At 39.7% G+C, this 16,087-nt stretch overlaps 1 protein-coding gene across 1 annotated transcript in view; it reads left to right on the top strand.

The window, feature by feature from the left end:
• abca12 (ATP-binding cassette, sub-family A (ABC1), member 12) overlaps window positions 1-16,087 on the top strand; it is a 325,660-nt gene that overhangs the window by 222,853 nt on the left and 86,720 nt on the right. The window contains 3 exon segments of the mRNA XM_034186027.1: window positions 4,802-4,856; window positions 11,333-11,593; window positions 14,997-15,086. Coding sequence (XP_034041918.1) covers window positions 4,802-4,856; window positions 11,333-11,593; window positions 14,997-15,086 — 406 coding nt within the window.

The following is a 16,087-nucleotide window of genomic DNA, read 5'->3' as shown; positions in this document are numbered from 1 at the left end:
GCACTAATATGCCGGTGTTGAGACACTGCAGATCATCATTTGTCTCCATGCATATTTATGTAGTTTTTTTTTTTATGATTTAATGATTTCCACGGAATATAGAACACATATGTACATGAATTCATAGGTACACCTTGTTAGTTGTTAAATTGTGAGGGAAAAACACACACCTGGACATGAAACCATGCAGCAGACTGTTGTCAGAATTACATACCTTTGCCTCCTTACACAGAATGTGTTGTAATTATCACCTTGTTTATTTAATTAAGAAATAATTACCCTCACATTATTGCTGACTCTCTGCAGTACGAGCTCATATTCAGTATTTGATTTCAGCTCTAAAATGTTATTGTGATCAATTAAAACAAGAAATGTTTGCTCATGGCCAGCTGAGTAAATTCAAAAGCTGAAGTAAGCATTATTAAACGCATTTGACTGAAGACAAAACCCAGTACTGGTAACCAAAATTTGGTAAAACAATTTGGATTGTCCTCCTGCTTCTGTCATAGCTGTTAGGTTGTTTATCAGAGCAGGAATCCAAACCATATCTTTGAATCCAAGCAGCAGTGAAAGTGTTGACATTTACAAATCAGATTGTTATGGTTGGAAACCACAGGGAGACAGATGTTGGACCCCAGGATGCAGGTAGCCAAACAACAAGAGGTTAAGGTGCAAACAAAGGTCTTTAATCCATAGGTGAATAGTGAAAATGTAATGTGACTCCAAAAATCTAAAATCCAAAATGGTGACAAGAAAATCCAAGGCGAGAAAAAAAAAAAAAAAAAAAAAAAAAAAAAACAGCAAGAGAGAAGGTGACCAAAACAACAGTGGGTAACAAAAACAACTGTCCAAAAAAACCTGTCCAAAATGTCAAAGTCCATTCCAGTCCTGTATAAAGCCCAAGATTCCCTCCCTCAGTATTCATTAATCACTTTATATTATACATTAATAGTTCCATATATGACATATTGTGTTGAGGTTTGGGGAAACACTTACAAAACAAACACTAATTCAGTATTTTTATTGCAAAAGAAAGCCATAAGAATTATCAGTATTAAAGCTTACCGTGAGCCGACAAACCTACTATTTATTTGTTTGAATATTCTGAAATTCAGGGACTTAGTTGATTATATTACAATACAAACCATCTATAAAGCAAAAAACAAACTTCTACCTCAACATGTCCAAAATCTGTTTAAAATGAAGGACTCCAGTTATAATTTGAGAGGAACATTATTATTTGATAAATTAAATACTCAAGCTACTGTAAAAAATCACTGTGTTTCTGTAAAAGGTGTAAACATTTGGAACATCTGTCCTGAACATATTAAATTATGCGGTACTCTAGTCAGCTTTAAAAGACTTTCTAAAAAGAATATAATCTCTTGTTGCAGTATGAACAATTAAGTTCATTGATTTGGTATTATTTCCTTTGGATTGTGCATTATTTTGTTGTGATGAGAAAATTCCATTCATTGATTAATCTCAAAGATCTGTGTTTTGTTCCTTTTGCATTTGTTGTTATGCATATGTATTAGGTATATGTGTGTGTGTGTGTGTGTGTATATATATATATATATATATATATATATATATATATCTTCTGCCCACACCCCTTCAGCCACATGTGTTACTGTAAAATCTTTTCTTTTTTTGATATGGAGTTTTGTATGCTGAATAAATCATTCATTCATTCATTCATTCATTCAAACATGACAGCGAGGAAAAACACTTACAAAGGGAGAACCTAAGGTGAAGCTGGAACCAGTGGTGTGACATACAAAAGTGACTGACCGCCAACGACAAAAACAAAAGTGTGACTTAAATACGAACAGAACTGATGACTAACAGGTGTGGAGTAATGAACGAAACACAGGGAGCATGTGGGAGAAACTCAATAAGTGACCAAAGCTGAAAAAATAGACGTGAGTGAAAAAATAAACCCCAAACATGAAATACTGAACCAATCAAAACGACCCAGTGATGAATCACAGACATACAATGAACACTGGAAGAAAATAAAAGACCAAGGGGGCCCTCATTCCAAAATATAGCAAAACCTTGGAAGAACATAAATTAAAACAAGAACCAGGGAAAACATAAGCCACGTTTCGAGGCCCCTTGTGACCGGGGGAACAGACAGGTGCCGTGCACAGGTGACCGGCAACCGTGCACAATGGGGGGAAAGGAGGTGAGAAGGGTTGGTTCTCACCACACACTGGCAGTCACACCAAAACTCACATGCATTCTCTCTCACACACCCAGGGACAATGGAAGGAGAGGCACATGGAGGATCAGCACACACGCACATGCAGGATACGGGAGCGGGGCGGCAGAGTGGCCTCCGCCGCACGCACGTATCACACACATACTCACACACGCACCCACAGGACAATGGAGGATAAGCAGGATGGAAATTCACATACAAAGAACTCCAAAAACCAGTCCCACTGAACTGAACCCCAACACAGATTGGATTAAGAATTTTTTGGGCCCCCAACCTGGTGTCTATACTCTATTTGAAGGTTCAGTATGTATTTTTAGCAAGATCGAATCTGAGTCTCATTTTTGATCAAAATTGCTGTGTGTATATTGAAGATGTGATTGAATCTGGTTAGGATCAGACAGTGATCAGTGTTTGAGGTCAAGATCAAATGGCCCCCAGGTTAGTATATAGGAAGAAGGCTAATTTTGTGGAAAGAATTGACGTGCTTTATTGTGGCGGTGCAGCAATAGTGCTGTTGTTGCTTGAGTGTTCCCACTTTAAGGCCCCATAACACTCTCATGTAAATCTGGATTTGTGTCATAAAGGTGTCTCCGAGCACAAAAACTGGAGCACCCCCCCCCACCCCCCAAAAAAACTTCAGACTTTTTATGTTACTGATCATCACAGATTCTAAGCCCTTATAATGCTTTCTCACTTACCTATAGTACAATACTGATGTAAAATACTTATTTTTTCCACAAAGGAAGGAAAGAAAGAAAGCAAGCAAGTGGACATAAAAGAAACTAAGGTGAACCTTAATTTTATTTGGCCAGGGGTTACTGGAAGCCACTTAATTTACATGCATCATTAGTCCCTTTAGTGATGCTACTTCACATATTCTTATGCAAAATTTCATCCTGTGCTCCTCCTGTGATGATAATGCAAAACACCTGATGAGGCAGCGGGATACCGATCCTGCTGCTGAGTAACACTCATGTATCATCTGAGATCTGACAAGACTCATCTGTTTTAATCAGAACGGATGCATGTGTTATGCCTGTTACATTGCACCCAAGCCACAGGGTGTGCACAAACCCAACCTGTGGTGTGAGAAAATGAAACGAGTGCAGAAGTGCCAAATTTTGTAAGGCTGGCTCAAAAACTGAGTCACTCCCTATAGAAATTATATATTTAAAAAAACCAAAAGGGAAAAAAAAACCTTTGTCTCTATAACTAGTTTCTCCCTTTATGACAACTATACAAAGGGGAGAGAGAGATTGATGATGATTGATGTAATGATCCAAGGTATATTAAGTTACTTGGAAATATTCATGTATTCATTCTTGTCTCAAGAAAACTGTAAAAGAAGATGGTTGAATCCTTATATTCAAATAAATTGCTATATTTAGAATAAACTGACTGCATTCTAACTTTATTTGTAATGTGTAGCAGGCCTTAATGCATGAATTAAATGTAAATTAACAATTGGAATGAAGGTGTCCACAAAAACATGAAATATCTTTGGTTCATACTGTCTCCAATGAAACAGAAGTAAAAGTAAATGTAAAATAACAGTTGTTAGTTCTGCGTTTTTATTATTATTATTTTGGTCTCCCATTTTTTACATCATCACAACTTTTTCCGATTGAGACTGTATCTTAAGCCATTAACGTTAGATATAATTAGGACCATGATCCTTATGAGTGACAATTTTGTGATGGAGTATGGCTCTAGTATGTCTTTGTGTGAAATTTCAATATTATTTAATTCACATGTTAACATTAATTAACATAGACCTTGGTGACATTAGATCCACTGATAGTGCGAAGTTTACTAAGAAATATGCTTGTCATGTATTTTAATACCTGCACCCAAGTCATCTATTAAAAAAAACAGCCAGTCCACAAGAATATTCATTAATCAAATACATGAAGCAAAATGGGCTTGTTATTGGTAACTTTGTTTGCTTGGGAACTGCAAGTTAGGTGGCATGTTCGGACTTCATTTGCCCAACCCAGGTTATGCTGTCCTTGCCCATGCGCCACCTCTTTACCCATTTATGGCTTGGCTGGGAGTTATGCAAGTAGGGCACTGCCAAGATGGCAACATTTGGAGCCACCCCATTAAAACTTCATTATCGCTATTTCACAAGACCCTATGGGCATCAACAAGGAGGGTTGGTCCACTATGTACACAGTCTGTGGTTGTTGAAGTCATGTATCCGCAGAATCTCCAGTGCCACTAAAGTGTCCTTGAAACCAGAGGCTGACCCGACACCCTGCTGTGCTTTGGATGATATTACAACAACTTTCCCAGGAATGAAAGCAGAAGCGCACAGGGAAACCATTTTTGTTAGTGTCTGGATGGTAGTGTACATGGAGGAAAATGTTAACATAAAATTCAATTTTCTCACTGTGCTCTGGGAAATGAAATCATCCTGTATGATATTTTTCAATTGAGTGGTCCTTGGCTGAGATAATCCCATTGTTTATTTGGGTCATGTACTGAAAAAATACCACTTTTGGGGTTTTGTTTTTATTTATTTTTGCGGGGGATATCTAACTTATAACTTAATGCTGTTTCTTGTCATTTCAGCTATTTCAGTTTCCAGCCATCCCTACTTTGGCCAGATGAGTAATGAAGCTTCAGTGTAAGAGCTCCACTTTTCATTGTCCCCTCATCTGAACTGTCTAAATGAAATCTTTAACTCCTATAAAATGCTCTTATTCCAATTTCTAAAAGAGTAAACTATGACTGATTAACATTTTTGGCTATTATTTTGGCTTTGCTCAAAATATATATCCAAAAAGCATCTGGCTTTTCTATTGAAGACATCAAAGTCAGCCTAGACTGTGTGCAGGAGATATTTGACAGCAGTATTTACCAATATTTGATTTTCTAAATGGATTTTTCTGAGCTTGCACTATTGATCAGAGGCCCAATATAATGGCTGTTTACCCTGAAGGTGGCACAAAGGTGGATTGATTTCCACCACTACCCCTCCATCCTCCAATTCCCAAAATGAGTTTGTTTTAAAACACTCCCCATGCTTTTGAGACCCAGACTATGGACTGAATGCTTTTGTGTGCTTGGCGGCATGTATGCAAACTCTCTGTGCTCTTGGGTGTGTGCGTGCAAAAGCTAAAATCAAATAAGTCATTCTGAAATTGGATTTAGGATAGCTCAGGCCCCCCAGAAAAGGTCCCAGTCTCTCGACAGACTCATCAGTATCACTCTGGTCATCTCTATGTGCTCTCTTGGTCTTCAGTTTCTCCGCCCTTCTTCTGTCCTAGCTTTAACTAGTTAAAGGATACGCAAGTGTACAATCCTCCCTCCCTCCCATTGTTCCATCACTTGCTGTATTGATTTGGCCTAAACTGCAGGCTTATTACTCTAAATGTTTGATTCTTACAGCGTGACAGTGTGGCTCATGGGAAATATTGTTAGGGTATTGGCCATACTGATAACATGCCTAGACAATAACCACTGTTGGCTGGCCACTGGTGTTTTTCTCCTATTCTTACACATTTAGGCTCTATTTCTGCTACGGGTATTATGTTTATTTTCAACTGTGGCGCTGTGTCACATCTGTCATTGGAGGCCTCCTTATCAGGTGTTAAGATCCCGGAAAGATGGTCTTGGACAGTGGTGGACACAGTTCCACTAAATTGCTAACAACTAATTATCAAAGATAATGCTTTCATTGTCGGGTTAGCTTTTCAGATAACTTTAAAAACCATCATCGGACTACAACCCCTGGCAAAAATTATGGAATCACTGGCCTCGGAGGATGTTCATTCAGTTGTTTAATTTTGTAGAAAAAAGCAGATCACAGACATGACACAAAACTAAAGTCATTTCAAATGGCAACTTTCTGGCTTAAGAAACACTATAAGAAATCAAGAAAAAAAGATTGTGGCAGTCAGTAACGGTTACTTTTTTAGACCAAGCAGAGGAAAAAAATATGGAATCACTCAATCTGAGGAAAAAATTATGGAATCACCCTGTAAATTTCATCCCCCAAATTAACACCTGCATCAAATCAGATCTGCTCATTGACATTGACCCTATGTGTCTTTTTGCAAGGAATGTTTTGCAGTTTTTGCTCTATGGCAAGATGCATTATCATCTTGAAAAATGATTTCATCATCCCCAAACATCCTTTCAATTGTCCAAAATATCAACATAAACTTGTGCATTTATTGATGATGGAATGACAGCCATCTCTCCAGTGCCTTTAACTGACATGCAGCCCCATATCATCAATGACTGTGGAAATTTACATGTTCTCTTCAGGCAGTCATCTTTATAAATCTCATTGGAAGGCACCAAACAAAAGTTCCAGCATCATCACGCTGACCAATGCAGATTCGAGATTCATCACTGAATATGACTTTCATCCAGTCATCCACAGTCCACAATTGCTTTTCCTTAGCCCATTGTAACCCTTGTTTTTTTTTCTGTTTAGGTGGTAATGATGCCTTTCATTTAGCTTTTCTGTAGGTAAATCCCATTTCCTTTTAGGTGGTTTCTTACAGTTCGGTCACAGACGTTGACTCCAGTTTCCTCCCATTCGTTCCTCATTTGTTTTGTTGTACATTTTTCGATTTTTGAGACATATTGCTTTAAGTTTCTGTCTTGACGCTTTGATGTCTTCCTTGGTCTACCAGTAGTTTGCCTTTAACAACCTTCCATGTTGTTTGTATTTGGTCATCAGTTTAGACACAGCTGACTGTGAACAACCAACATCTTTTGCAACATTGCGTGATGATTTACTCTCTTTAAGAGTTTGATAATCCTCTCCTTTGTTTCAATTGACATCTCTCGTGTTGGAGCCATGATTCATGTCAGTCCACTTGGTGGCACAGCTCTCCCAAGGTGTGTTCACCTCCTTTTTAGATGCAGACTAACGAGCAGATCTGATATGATGCAGGTGTTAGTTTTGGGATGAAAATTACAGGGTGATTCCATAATTTTTTCCTCAGAATTGAGTGATTCCATATTTTTTTCCTCTGCTTGGTCTAAAAAGTAAACCGTTACTGACTGCCACAATCTTTTTTTCTTGATTTCTTATAGTGTTTCTAAAGCCAGAAAGGTTGCCATTTGAAATGACTTTAGTTTTGTGTCATGTCTGTGATCTGCTTTTTTCTACAAAATTAAACAACATGAATGAACATCCTCCAAGGCCGGGTGATTCCATAATTTTTGCCAGGGGTTGTAAATTATGTTCCGATACGTTTTGGTCCGATAATGTTTAGACCGCTAACGTATTTTTGTAGACGTGGTAAACAAAGCTGAGATAGTTATAAGGCATCTATAGGAAATCTAAAATCAGTTAAGCACGCTACCTGTTAAATGTTTATAGTAGATGCACAGTTCTATCCTCCATAAACAGATGAGAGCTGGTTTTAGAAGAAACCACTCTATCCTCTGCAGGCAAAGGAGAACTGGTCACAAAAAAAGAAAAAAGACCCATTTCTTTTGACCCCATACTGATATGCTGGCAATATCACCCAAGTCATCCAGAGGCATACAGTTTTATCTTATGGTTAAAATTTTGACCAAACTAATTTCAGACAAGTTATTTAAATTAACATCACGTCTGAAGTTTTATAAAGTGAAAATATCAGATATATGTTTTATTTTTAAAGTAATGCACTGATTTTGAAGGTTTTAGTGTGGACATGCTGTGCCCAGGTGCATTATGGGTACCTCAGTACATTCACGACAGAAGAAATGCATTTGAGATGCTCTGATTATGCTCCATATGGACAATAGCATTAAACTCTTTGTATATTGTGCCTAAAACTCTTGTAAATATATTCTCTGGGTTTAAAGACATTATTATTGTGTTTGTTTTATGTAAAAATGCCATAAGAAGCTGAGGTTGTCCTCCATTATTTTCAATTGGAATCATTGCAATCGATTCCTGTTTGCTATTACAGTCCTGCTCATGTAAAACACTGTCTGTTGTCTTTGTTCCAGAGTAATATGTATAAATACAATGTCTGAAATTCAGTTTGCGCTTATTAAATTTCATGCAACTTAAACATAGCAGACACGGATTATCTGGAATTTTGTTTTGGCAAGTTTTCACGGTCTCTACTGCCACCTACTGGCCAGTAGTGTTCATGGCAGCATTCGTGCTAGTAGTGAGCGTCCAGTAGTTGGCAGTGTTCTATTTATTTTGACACCGGTTATATCAGACAGTTATCTAATTGCAACTTGGCTTTTTTTTTTTTTTTTTGAAAATGCCTTTTTTTTTACAAATAAAAAATGGCATATTTTACAAAAGCACATTTATCTGTAAACACCAACACACGACACACCTCACATTAATGTGTTGGTTTACATAGAATGAATCATCCAATCAGTGTTAGCGGAGGCACATTTTATCCAGAATGCCATCTGTGTTTGTTACAAAACTTCAGAATTAGTGCATTATTCAACATTAAAGATATATGTTATATTTTAACTTGGTACAAATGACAGAATTGACATTAATGGAGTTATTCTATCAGTATTAATTTTATTTATAAACCAAACCATAAGTAAGCACTGCTTTATTTTCCAAGACCTCTGCCTCACAGCAATGCTGTTATTGAGTAGAGAGTTGAGCTTCGCTGCTTCTCTCAACAGCTTCCCTGCTGGAAGCTATGTAGTAAACAGGAGTTTCCAGCAGGGGGCAGGATGCACAAAGACAGAAGTGTGGACTCATTGTTTGGGTCTGTAGTCCCCTTTGATGCTACCAGAAGTGATTGTGGTGTTAAAACTTAAAAACAGCTTGTTAGTAGTTGCAAGTGTACCAGAGACAATACTGGAACTTATCTGTTATCTGTAGCTTCTGATAAATTTTTGGGTGGTTTATCGGTTTAGCTTGATAAAAGATAACTTTTCAGTTAGCTGATTATCTGTTATCGAAGCTAATTTTTTGGTTAGCTGTGCTCACCACTGGTGTTGGATAAAAAAACCCACTGAGTTATGCTTGACAGCATTGTAAACAATGCCATCTGTAAAATACTACTTTTCATATCAGCAAAATAACACAAATGTGTATGTATAAGCCGCTTATATCAGCCAGTTTATATATCAGTCGGACTCTAATTTATTCACTTGTGTTTTATTATGTGTGCACTGCACTTTATATGGTTATTACCAAGATAAAAAAAAAAAAAACTTAGATTTAGAAGTGTTAGATAATTTATTTTGTTTAAAGAGTTAATTTATTATTTTTAGTGTTCAACATGTTTATTTCGAGATTTAACAATCATAATTCAAGAATTGTCAAGTGAAATTATTTTGCTGCATGGACGGATCATTTCACTTGTTTTGAGTATGTTTTTCCTCAGATTTAGTGTTTTTTAATGTTGTTTTTAGACACCTCTTTTTTGCAGTGTGAACATCAGAAGGGTCAATGAAGGAAGCTAAAACATTTGTTTTGAAACAGGTATTGAGGCTCCATTTTGCACAGTATATGTAAAGATTCTGAAAAAACCATGTTTTCAAACACAGGTGTTGCAAATGTTTCAAAACATTATTGTTTCAAGTTTACCATCACTAACTTGCAGCACATATGATATGATGAAAAGTTTTGGTATCATCCCCAGCCACAAGTTCTCAGAATCAGAATAGTCTGTATTCACCAAGTATCTTCAAAAGAATACAAGGGATTTGACTCTGGTTTGAACTGTGCTATCTCTGTACAAACATGCATAACTATACACTAAATATGAAATAATTCACAATAAAAATGTGCAAATAAAAGGTGCAAATTAAAAAAAGGCGCAAAGGAGAAACAGACAAACAGATGAAGCTGTCCATGAGGTATATGAATGAGTGAGTTTTTTGGCAGGTTAACATCAGTGTGATGGCCTGTGGAAAGAAACTGTTCCTGTGTCTGGTTGTTTTGACATACAGAGCTTTGTAACATCGACCAGAGGGGAGGAGTTTAAACAGTGTGTTTCTAGGGTGTGGGGTTTGCAGAAATGTTACCAGCTCGCTTCCTGGCCCTGGATCGGTATAAGTCCTGGATGGAGGGCAGGCTGGCACAGATGATTTTTTTTCTGCAGACCTGACAGTTCGTTGAAGTCTGTGCCTGTCATGCCTGGAGGCAGAGGGAAACCAAACAGTGATGGAAATGCACAGGACAGACTGGATGATGGATGTGTAGAAGATGATGAGTAGTTCCTGGGGCAGGTTGAACTTCCTGAGCTGTCTGAGGAAGTACATCCTCTGCTGTGCCTTTTTCTTGATGGTGTCTATGTGGAAGGTCCACTTCAGATCTTGGGAGATGGTGGATCCTAGGAACTATAAAGTGCCCACAGTAGACACGTTATTGTTGAGGATGGGGGGGGGGTTTCTCCACAGTCTTGAGCAGGTTCAGTGCCATGGTTTTCTGACCACACCAGAGGACCAACTGTTCCACATGCTGTCTGTATGCAGCCTCATCACCATCCTGGATGAGACCATCCAGGATGGGCAGTATCATCCACATTTGTGGATGATACCTCCATTGATGGCGGTGTCATCCATAAACTTTAGGAGTTTAACAGAGGGGTCCCTTGAGGTGCAGTCATTTGTGTAGAGGGAGAAGAGGAGTGGGGAGAGCACACCTACTGATCCACTGACAGGTGGAAGCTGGCACAGAGAGTTTGGGGAGTTTTGGTGGAGGATGTCAGGGATGATGGTGTTGAACGTTGACCTGAAGTCCACAAACAGGATCCTCACATACGGTACATCCCTGCAAGTCCAGGTGCTGGAGGATGTAATGCAATCCCATGTTGACTGCATCCTCAACTGACCTGTTTGCCTGGTAGCCAAACTGCAGGGGTCCAGCAGGGCTCCTGTGATTGTCTTCAGGTGGCTCAACACTAGCCATTCAAAAGAATTCATGACTACATACATATGTCAGGGCAACAGGCCTGTCATCATTTAGTCATGTTCTGGAGGGTTTCTTTGGGACTGGGAGAATAGTGGAACGTTTGAAGCAGGAAGGGACCTTGCACAGCTCAAGAGATGCCACCACCTACTGTACAGGCATGTCCAGTTATCCCCATGACTGATAGTTACTGACCATGTCAACGAGATATGACTGATTTATTTTTCTTATTGTTTTTGTTACCACAGTATCCAGGGAATGCTTCAGATCTTAGTGGCTGTGTGCATACTGACAGGTTATTCGATCACAACAGCCAGCTTTGCCATTTATGAAGTCCATGAGCACCACAGCGGCTCCAAGAGGCTCCAGCACATCGCTGGTGTCAGCGAGCCATTATACTGGGCTGTCAACTTTTTTTACGACATGGTAGGATCTGCTTCTGGATTTACAGGAGAGAAAAGAAAACTTCATAAAATAATATCACATTTTACTGAATATCATTACCTTATGTACACTTCTATATTTGCTTAGTACAACACCAATTCCACTGAAGTTGGGATGTTGTGAAAAATGTAAAAAAACAGAATACAATGATTTGCAAATCCTCTTCAATCCATATTCAATTGAATACACCACAAAGACAAGATATTCAATGGTCAAACTGATAAACTTTATTGTTTTTGTGCAAATATTTGCTAATTTTGAAATGGGTACCTGCAACACATTTAAAAAAGTGCAGAATGTGGCTTGGCATTGTCTTGGCATTGTCTTGCTGAAATAAGCAGGGACATCCCTGCCCACAGTGGAGTGTTTTAAGTCTCGTTTGAAGACCCACTTTTACGAGGTCTGTCCATAAAGTTTTTTTTTTTTTTTTGTTAAACTATACGGATTTGATTCATGTGTTTTCACGTCAGACAAGCTTGAACCCTCGTGCGCATGCGTGAGTTTTTCCACACCTGTCGGTGACGTGATTCGCCTGTGAGCATGCCTTGTGGAAGGAGTGGTCCCGCCCCGTCGTCGGATTTTCATTGTCTGGAAATGGCGGAATGATTTGGGTTTTTTTTCCATCAGAATTTTTTTAGAAACTGTTAGAGACTGGCACCTGGAAAGTATTAAAAAAATTTATCTGGCTTTCGGTGAAAATTTTACGGGTTTCACAGAGAATAAGGGCTGTAACTACAGCTTTAAGGACGGCCCACAATGTCGCTCGGCGCGCCGCGCTCATAGCCGCGACAACAGGCACAACCATCGGATTATTTCTAAACGGATGGCTGTGTGGAGCTGGGACCGTCGTGTGCACTTTCACTTTAACAAGAGATTTTGTCATGGAAAGCCGCGCGGAGGCTTTGTGCGTCACGACGATTCGCTGTTCAAGCGAGACAAAGAACGCCTCCGTTTCGGCGTGTCAGAGGACAAGTTGGGACATGCCTATCTCGGCTTTCAATGCTTACCAGTCGAGTGAGTTATAAGACAAATTGTGGAGAGCTGGGCTTGTCCGAACTTGTCCTCTGACACGCCGAAACGAAGGCGTTCTTTGTCTCGCTCGAACAGCGAATCGGTCGTGACGCACAAAGCCTCCGTGCGGCTTTCCACGACAAAATCTCTTGTTAAAAGTGAAATCTGCTGGAAAATGGTTGATGTCCAGCTCTTGTGATAACCAGAGAAAGTGCACACGATGGTCCCAGCTCCACACAGCCATCCGTTTAGAAATAATCCGGTGGTTCGTGCCTGTCGTTGCGGCTCGGAGCGTGGCGCGCTAGCGCATTATGGGCCGTCCTTAAAGCTGTAGTTACAGTCCTTATTCTCTGTGAAGCCCGTAAAAATTTTCACTGAAAGCCAGGTAAATTTTTCGAATGGTTTCCAGGTGCCAGTCTCTAACAGCTTCTGAAAAAATTCTGATGGAAAAAAACCCCAAATCATTCCGCCATTTCCAGACAATGAAAATCCGACAACGGGGCGGGACCACTCCTTCCACAAGGCGTGCTCACAGGCGAATGACGTCACCGACAGGCGTGGAAAAACTCACGCATGCGCACGAGGGTTCAAGCTTGTCTGACATGAAAACATATGAATCAAATCCATGTAGTTTAAAAAAAAATAAAAAGGTACGATACTTTATGGACAGACCTCGTATTCTCTGGTTTTTAACACTGCGTGAGTTGTGTGGTCCTCTGTTTTATTTTATTTTGGTAGATTTTATTGGTTTTATCTTTTGTATGCTGTATGTATTGATTTATTTATCTTGCACATTTTAGTTATTTTATTGTTAATTTTCTTATTTTTAATTTATTTCTTGACTATTGGGGTTTTATCGATCGTGATTCTACTGTATGTGCAGCACTTTGGAACGTTTTTGTTGTTAAATGTGCTATATAAATAAAGTGGATTGGATTGGAAAAAGACGTTGCTCAGTTGGTAGCATGTGTTGCTCCAAAACCTAGATGGACCTTTTAGCATTGATGGTGCCATCACAGATGTGTAAGTTGCCCATGCCATGAGCACTAACAACCCCCCACCCTCCCCCCCATACCATCACAGATGCTGGCTTTTGACCTTTGCGCTGGTAACAATCTGGATAGTCTTTTTCCTCTTTTGCCCGGAGGACACAACTTTCATGATTTACAAAAACAATTTGAAATGTGGACTCATCAGACCACAGCACACTTTTCCACTTTGCGCCCGTCCATTTCAAATGAGCTCGGGCCCAGAGAAGGCGACGGTGTTTCTGCACGTTGTTGATGTATGGCTTTCGCTTTGCATGGAGTTTTAACTTGCACTTGTAGACGTAGTGATGAACTGTGTTAAATGACAGTGGTTTTCTGAAGTGTTCTTGAGCCTACGTGGTAAGATCCTTTACACAATGATGTCGGTTTTTAATGCAGTGCCGCCTGAGGGATTGAAGGTCACAGGCATTCAGTGTTGGCTTTCGGCCTTGCCACTTACATGTAGAAAGTTCTCCAGATTCTCTGAATCTTCCGATATTATGGACTGTAGATGATGGAATCCCTAAATTCCTTGCAATTGAACGTTGAGAAACAGTGTTCTTAAACTGCTGGACTATTTTTTTCATGTAGTTGTTCACAAAGTGTGCAGCATGGTGACTTATTGGTTAGCACTGTTGCCCCACAGCGAGAAGGTCATGGGTTCAATTCCTGCCTGTGGACCTTCTGTGTGGAGTTTGCATGTTCTCCCCGTGTTTGCTTGGGTTTCCTCCGGATGCGCCGGTTTCCTCCCACATCCAAAGACATGCGGGTTAGGTGGATTGGAATCTTTAAATTGTCCTTCGGTGTGCGTGGGGTGTGACTGTGTTTGTTTGTCTGTTTGTGGCCATGCGACAGACTGGCGTCCTGTCCTGGGTGTACCCCGCCTCGCGCTCTATGACTGCTGGGATAGGCTCCAGCCCCCGTGACCCTCAGTTGGACTAAGCGGTTGAAGGTGTGTGTGTGTGTGTGTGTGTTCACAAAGTGGTGATCCTCGCCTTTGCTTATGAACGGCTGAGACTTTTGAAGATGCTTTTTTATACCCAATCACGACAGTTATGGTCATCAGCGTCCATTGTTCACTTTTTAAACCTAATATCCCTAATTTCTCCAAAAATATTACTCCTGCCAACTTTCCGTTTTCGCAACATTCATCGTTAACCCAAAATACATAAGCTAACCAAACGGCAAATGTCAGCGCTCCACAGTTTCTCTGTGATTGAAGGTACACACAAGAACGCATGCACGCACACGTGCACACAGAAGCCACTTTACTTTTAATATATAGATAATAATAATATGGGGAATTTGCGCAGATCTTTGTTAAAAAACAATCCACCGAATAATCTGTTTTAAAGTAGCATCATTGTGTATTAAAATCCTTTATTCATTTGACTTGAAGCTAATTGTGTTTTTTTATTTGTCTCCACAGCAGCCAGAATCCAAACACCCAGCAGCTCGTGGACACCATGATGTCATCTCCAGGGATCGATAAGGCCTGCCTCAACAATCCTGATAACCCGTATGTTATCATGCATTATATGTTAACCACGCTTTGTTAGAGGGTGTCCACGCTTATTCCACCTCTTTGTTCCACCTGTTTCTACAGCATTTTGCACAGTTTACTCATTGTCATTCCTTCCATGCCTCCTTTTTCACCTTGTTTTATTTTATTCGTCTGTCTCCAAACAATTCATGCCACTCTCGCTCTCTCTCTCGCTCCCTTTCTGATTTCTAATGTCCCTCCTCTCCATTTGCCTGCTGTTCAGCTCCCCGTACGTGACTGAAAGCCTGCAGCAGAGGAGCCTGCGACATGAACATTATTTGTATTCCATAAACACCTTGTGTTTATATGGAAGGATTTTCTCCTTACAGGCTCTCAAATCAATGCTGGCACTCATGAACCAGATCTCAGAGGCAAAATAAAATTGAGAGAGGGGCAGCGAGAGAGATCCTGCTTTGCAAAATGAGGGTGCATATTTTACAAATGCTTACAGATAAATGATCACTGACAAACTGTTGAGTGCGATGGTGTTATTGTAAATATAGATACTGAATCTTTTGGTTTGTTTAAGGACTTGCATTTTAATTAAATATATAGCATATTGCTTTCCATGTTGAGGGCCCTACCAGCTGGAGAAGGCCAAGAAGAAGTTTCACCTGGCTATAGTAGATAGATGGTTACCTTTGAAAGGTGGAGATGGACCGAATGTCTGCCTGAGTGATTGCTATCCAGTTTTAAAGACTATTCTTTAGTGTGGTTAATGTGGCAAATGGGGGGAGTGGTTGCATAGCTTGGCTTTGTCCCGTTTTCCTTACGGTGCATCCAGAAAATATTCACAGCGATTCACTTTTCCTGCATTTTATGTTACAGCTTTATTCCAAAATAAAGTAAATTCACTCCCCCAGCACCCCATAATGACAACATGAAAAACATTTTTACTGGTTTAGGCCTAGAGAAATACACCACATGGTCAAAATCACCATCATGCAAGTAATACTCCTCATCTGACTCTCCCTACT

This window comes from Thalassophryne amazonica, chromosome 14 (genome assembly GCF_902500255.1).
Source record: "Thalassophryne amazonica chromosome 14, fThaAma1.1, whole genome shotgun sequence".
In the NCBI taxonomy this organism is placed as follows: domain Eukaryota; kingdom Metazoa; phylum Chordata; class Actinopteri; order Batrachoidiformes; family Batrachoididae; genus Thalassophryne; species Thalassophryne amazonica.
Note: the sequence above shows the minus strand (reverse complement) of the source record. Positions and strands in the feature narration are given on the sequence as shown.